We start from the raw sequence: 6,691 nt of genomic DNA, 5'->3' as shown, positions 1-6,691 counted from the left end.
TATTCATAATTTTCAATAATAATAATAATAATAATAATAATAATAAAAAGAATTTTCTAGAATTTTCTAGGCTTGTTATAGAAGATAGTGGGTGGAGACCATGACAATTTTTTTCTCCTATTTGTAGATAAATAGGAAACTAAAAAACCTTGTTGCAAGAATTCACACGTATTAATTAAAATTAAAAATTAAAAATTAAAAATTGGTTCCAACAGGGTAAAATTCAACAAATTTGATTGGTCAGAAAATGCATGATTCATTGATTGCCAAGGCAATATATATATATAAGGGTAGTGCCCGGAACAGATAGACTAATCCAACGGTCTCTAAAAATAGCAAATACTAGTGTAAGAAAAACCTTATCGAGAAACAAATTTACCTGACCCATCCATCTCACAACAAACAGATTTTCCCCCTATAAAACCCCCTTACAACACGCTTTCTCATGTTTTGTTTCCTATCATAATCTCTTAATTTCCATTTTTAACCTTTCTTCTCTGTTCCATCTTCTCCATCTCTCTCTTTTTTTCATTTTTTATTTTTCATGGGAGATCCTCCACGTTCACACACGAGTCCTGATCTCTACAGTGTGGTGGGAATCTCGAAAGATATATGCAAAGCATACAAATCCCTCTTCATGAAATGGCTTCCCGATAAGAGTCCCACCAAAAAATTCCATCACGATGCCAAATCCGTCGGCGCTGATCATGAAGAGTTCACGGTAAACGCCAACCCTTTTTTTTTTTTTTCATGCAAAATTGATCCATGCAACATGATATTTCAATCTGTTTTGATATATATCAACACAAATTTTCTAATGAAAACATATATACCATAAAGATTTTTTTCTTTTCTTCAACCCATTTAGCTTTATAATTTTTTCAACGATTCAGATTTAATTTTACTCTCTTTTTTATAAAAAACTTACAATTAAATCGAGATCGTTACAACATCTACGCCAAATTCATATTTATTAGGGTACCTTAAGAAGTTTTTTTTTTTTTTTTTTTTTTAAAAAAAAAAATCTTACTGAGGCAAGATATTTTTGTCATTTTGAACCGTAAAATGACATTGCAACCCAATGATAAATTGTGGGAACATTACAAAAATATTATAGTTAAAAGGGTAAATGAAGAACATTACAAAAAAGGTAGTAATTTTTCTTTTGTTTTTTTACATGTCAAGGTAAATGTAGTTTCCCCGTATGTTAATGGAAAACTGCTATTGCTACACGATTGTCACGTAATTCCAACTATATGATAATCATCGTATAAGAGTACTATATTAAATACGTTTAATTATGTAGGGTTTTTACATGTTTTTCAATTTGGACTTGTGTTCCAAATATAGGTAATCCATGGAAAAAAGGATGAAGACATTGATGATAGCTTATACTTCACGCGCTGCGCGTCCTTTACATCAAGGAATGCGAGTAGAAGTAAAACGCCAAGCCCACACTCCCGGCCGCACAGTGCAAGCCGGCGGAGCACCACCCCACTATCCAAACTAATGGGCAGAAGAAGCAACTCCGAAACCGAAATTCCGTTTACCGGTTCCATTTTATCAAGGAATGGGAGTAGAAGAAGTAAAACGCCGACGCCGACGCCGGCGAGCCCACGCTCCTGGACGAACAGCTCAAGCGGGCAGAGCACCACCACGCTATCGAGCCTTATGAGCAGAAGAAGCAACTCAGAAACCGAAATACCCTTTCCCTTTTTACCCCCAGAAATCAAAACACCGATTTTCTCTTCGCACACAGAAGCCGAAGACTCTCAATCAAGAAGTGCTAGGAGTAGAAGGAGCTCATCGGAAACGGAAGCTTCTCTATTAAAAGATGTGGGCCGAAGGTCCACCACCCCTATCATATTCTCGCAATCAACTGCGCGGCGAAAACCTCCAGCAGTGGAGAAGAAGCTCAAGTGCACGCTTGAGGAGTTGTCTGAAGGATGTGTCAAGAAGATCATGATCACAAGAGATGTCATCACCAACAATGGGTTTGTTAATCTTCCTTAATTTTTTTATTTAATTTTATTTATTTTATTTTTATTTTTTATTTTTTAAATTTTAATTAGGGCATCTTAGCGGGACATCATGCATAACACCCTCTCCACACTCGAGTAGGATATAAAGCTCGGGTTTTTGCTCGCGAGTGTGACTCTAAGAAATTATTTGCACTTAAGGGGAGTCAAATTTTAGACTTAATGTTTTATGAGGCACGGGACCTAAGGAATCCCTTTTGGTTGTCCCCTTTCCAGTCGCATAATGATCTTTTTTATTTCAAATGAAATAGATATTATCCATTTCACTGTTTTGATTTAAAGTTAATGTATTTAATGATGTATATGATGTCACATCATTTAAATTTTTTAAAAGACTTTTCAAAGCTAGCATCATGTTTACTGTTAAATGTACAAACTTTAAGGGTGTGTTTGACATTGCGATTTCATAGGCAAAAAGTGCGATTTTAAACCAAATCACAGAAAATTGATTGTTTGGGGTCACATTTTTAGAAAATCTGCGTTTTCAAATCGAAGGTAAGAGAGTATTTTTTTGAAAACGTACAATTTTAAAAGTTAAACTGCAATTTTAAATGTCAAGCTACAACTTGGCCAAATACTTAACTACATTTTAAAAAATCACATTTTTAAATCACTATTTTTAAATTACACTTTTTTAAATATATTTTGTCTGAATTAACATTAATATTGTACCAAATGGCAGGATAATCATCCAAGAAGAGGAGATAGTGAAGATCAAAGTGAAACCAGGATGGAGGGAGGGAACAAAGGTAACATTTGAGGGAAAGGGTGATGAGAAACCAGGGTATCTCCCTGCTGATATAATCTTCTCCATTGATGAAAAAACACACCCTTTGTTTAGGAGGAAAGGTGACGATTTGGAAATAGGAATTGAGATCCCTTTGGTGAAGGCTCTCACTGGTTGCTCAGTTCCAGTTCCTCTATTAGGAGGTGAAAAGATGACTTTGTCATTCGATGATATCATATATCCAGGCTATGAAAAGGTGATTAGGGGCCAAGGCATGCCAATCTCTAAAGAAAGAGGAAGGAGAGGTGATCTTCGAATCAAGTTTCTTCTTGAGTTTCCCTCGGAATTGAGTGATGAACAACGAGCTCAAGCAGTTAGAATACTACAAGATTGTACTTGATAATCAAATGTGTTCTTGATTTTTTTTTTTTTTTTTTTTTTCTGGAATTCAGATTTACTTACTATAATTTACCAAAAAAGAAAAAAAAAAATGTTCACTTTGATGCCTGAGATGCCTTGCAATCATGTATATACTTTAGTAACTTAGAAAAAATTATTGTCATGTATTTCAATGGTGGTATAGTTTGATCAATGAAGAAATATGTTCTTGTTCGTATTGTAGTTGGTGTATTATGGTAATTCTATGTCCAATAGTGTATTGTGGTAATCATGTATGTATACTTTGGTAGGTAAGCCTCTCAAATAGGTTTGCTAGCCTCTATATATAGGCCATTCCTGTACAATTTTCTGGCTTATTCAATATATATATAGTCATGTTTTCTATATGGTATCAAAGCTCACTTTTTAAGTCACCCTTACCATTTATCTCCTCCATTTTTCCACTGTTCTTCCAACACTGCCTCATTTAGATTTTTGTCTTCCAAGTGTACTTTCGAGTTGGTAAAACCGCTAATCGAAAGATCAGAAGTCGATATATCCACCCCATTTAAGTTAATCCAATTGGAGCCATCACACACCCTCACATGCCGCTTGAAGATTCTTCCCATGTTGACATGCGCCCCACATGCCACCAAACATCTTCACACTCAGTCACTGATACCAGACATAAATGGAGATAGAAAACAAGTACACAAATTCACACTCAAATCACAGATAGAAGTTCACCACCCAAGAGATAACACCAAAGAGATATAGAATATCACCACCCAAAGGATTATAACAAAGGATACAGAACTAGAACACTCACCACTTTAAGGCTTATACAAAAGAGATACAGAGATACAAGGAGAACTCTCCTCTCAAAAGCCAAATGCTGGTTTTTTAACACAATATTCTAGTCTGACCTACACTTGCACACACAAGTATTATATAAGCTTAGAACAACCCTCTAAGCATATGATAAGCATCTAATGAAGTTAAACAAGTAATAATGGCAGAAAACAATCATTAATTCGTGGGGCAGCAGACAAGGGGACAAACAGCCACCTTAATGCATATTCCCGAGAAAGCTAACCACTCCACTTCAAACGGTCATAACTTTTGGCACGCGACTCCAAATGATCTGAAACCTTTTTAGTTGGAAAGATAAAATTCTAAACTTCAATTTAGACTTAGGCATGTGTTCGAAATGATGAAGTAATGGATGTCTATGATGTTTTTGAACTCACTAGAACTCTTTAGACTGCATCAGGATCCCTTCAATTTGGGCCTTGGCATTCTATTGGGCTTGTAGACTTATTTGGACTGGAACTTGGAAAATTGTTAATGGACTCTTGTTGGACACACCCGTGTCAATCATGCACCATTTTTTTTTTCACATGGCATGCCATAGGTTTCCCGCCAGATGCCAACGCAATAGAGTGCAACGCCAACCCTAGTCCCACGTCACCTCTTGGGAATTGTGTCCAAAATTCCAATTGATTGGATAATGTTTTGATGTGAAAAAAAGACATATAACTCATTTTTACATGGTATATATGTGTGATTGTGTATTGTCCAATTATATGCATATTAGATCTCTAAGGCATATAACTCACCACTTTAAGGCTTATACCAAAGAGATACAGAGATATAAGGAGAACTCTCTTCTCAAAAGCCAAATGCTGGTTTTTTAACATAATATTCTAGTCTAACCTACACTTGCACACACAAGTATTATATAAGCTTAGAACAACCCTCTAAGCATAGGATAAGCATCTAATGAAGTCAAACAAGTAATAATGACAGAAAACAATCATTAATTCGTGGGGCAGCAGACAAGGGGACAAACAGCCACCTTAATGCATATTCCCGAGAAAGCTAACCACTCCACTTCAAATGGTCATAACTTTTGGCACGCGACTCCAAATGATCTGAAACCCTTTTAGTTGGAAAGATAAAATTCTGAACTTCAATTTAGACTTAGGCATGTGTTCGAAATGATGAAGTAATGGACGACTATGATGTTTTTGAACTCACTAGAACTCTCTAGACTACATCAGGATCTCTTCAATTTGGGCCCTGGTATTCTATTGGGCTTGTGGACTTATTTGGACTGGAGCTTGGAAAATTGTTAATGGACTCTTGCTGGACACACTAGTGTCAATCATGCACCATTTTTTTTTTTTTTCACATGGCATGCCATAGGTTTCCCGCCAGATGCCAATGCAATAGAGTGCAACGCCAACCCTAGTCCCACGTCACCTCTTGGGAATCGTGTCCAAAATTTCAATTGATTGGATAATGTTTTGACTAGAACAAAAGACATATAACTCATTTTTACATGGTATATATGTGTGATTGTGTATTGTCCAATTATATGCTTATTAGATCCCTAAGATGCATTGTGTTTGAGTGATGATGTGGGTATCATAGAAGATCATACTTAAAGGTCCTTACAACTTATAAAACTTGTTGCTCATAGTCATAAATGGAACTGGGAATTACATCTAGACTATAACATGTTAAACTTCAAATGACTTATCTTGGTCATGAGAAGCATGGAGGCTTTAGGTTAATATGTTGGGGTATTGGCAAAGTTGTGTCATACACTAAACAGGACCATGTGAGTCATCAATTGTAAATACTGTCATAACAATTGATGTATGTGCACAACGTCTTAATATTTATTCTAAATCCTGAGAAGTTCGTGAACTCAGATTTGAGATGTTGATTACTTAGATGTATCTAAGAGTGAGACCTATCATCGGTCAATAGGACTCAGTACGTTGGGTAATCACGTCTAATATTGTGGGAATACCGACTTTAAGAAAGAATCCAAATCCTTTGTCAGAGAAAAAAATGATAAGGAATATTTTCCTTGTTTTATATTTAATGGGAAAGATTATCTTAAAAGCTCATGCCCGAGTGTTTTCAGTAGGTACACTGAAAACTTATACATGTATAAGGTGAGATGTATTCTCACAAGGTATATAAGGTTAATCATGAATTTAAATTAGTGACTCAAGGAAAAGATGTAGTGAATAAAGTGACAGTTGAAAGACTTTGGTTCGACTACGGAATGATTCCATGGAGAGGTAACATGCAATAAAGAACGTCATAAGGATTAATTGATTAAATCAAAGATAATCATTAGAGTGCAGTCACAATTGTTTAGTAAAATTAATTGTAATTAAATAGTGTAATGTGTTACAATCACATGCCTATTAAGCAAATGATATTTTTCCTTAGGTTCCTCTTTGAGCTAATATAAATTGACAGAAAAATTAAATTGCTCCTCAGTTATTTATTTATTTATTTGGATGTTTTATTTTAATAAAACATCGGCCAAAAAATTTATTTAATCTTCTTGATTAGTTGGAGAAATTGGATTTGGGAATTAAGTAGAGCACTTGGCTCATAATTTAATTCATGCAAGCTAAGTAATTAAAATAAGCATTGGTCTTATAATTTTAATTCATAACTTTTGGCTTTATTGAATTAATTCTAAAGGGCTAAAGTTAAATGAAAAAAGTATTGGTTTGAG

At 35.1% G+C, this 6,691-nt stretch overlaps 1 protein-coding gene across 1 annotated transcript; it reads left to right on the top strand.

The window, feature by feature from the left end:
- Positions 1-1,412: 1,412 nt before the first annotated feature.
- On the top strand, positions 1,413-3,166 carry LOC132168159 (uncharacterized). The gene is made up of 2 exons (XM_059579257.1): positions 1,413-1,994; positions 2,722-3,166. Exons 1-2 carry the CDS (start codon positions 1,510-1,512, stop codon positions 3,164-3,166), a joined length of 930 nt encoding a protein of 309 aa, XP_059435240.1. The 5' UTR covers positions 1,413-1,509.
- Positions 3,167-6,691: the final 3,525 nt, after the last annotated feature.

This window comes from Corylus avellana, chromosome ca1 (genome assembly GCF_901000735.1).
Source record: "Corylus avellana chromosome ca1, CavTom2PMs-1.0".
Lineage (NCBI taxonomy): Eukaryota > Viridiplantae > Streptophyta > Magnoliopsida > Fagales > Betulaceae > Corylus > Corylus avellana.
The sequence above is the reverse complement of the archived record's forward strand: the minus strand, read 5'-3'. Positions and strand labels throughout refer to the sequence as shown.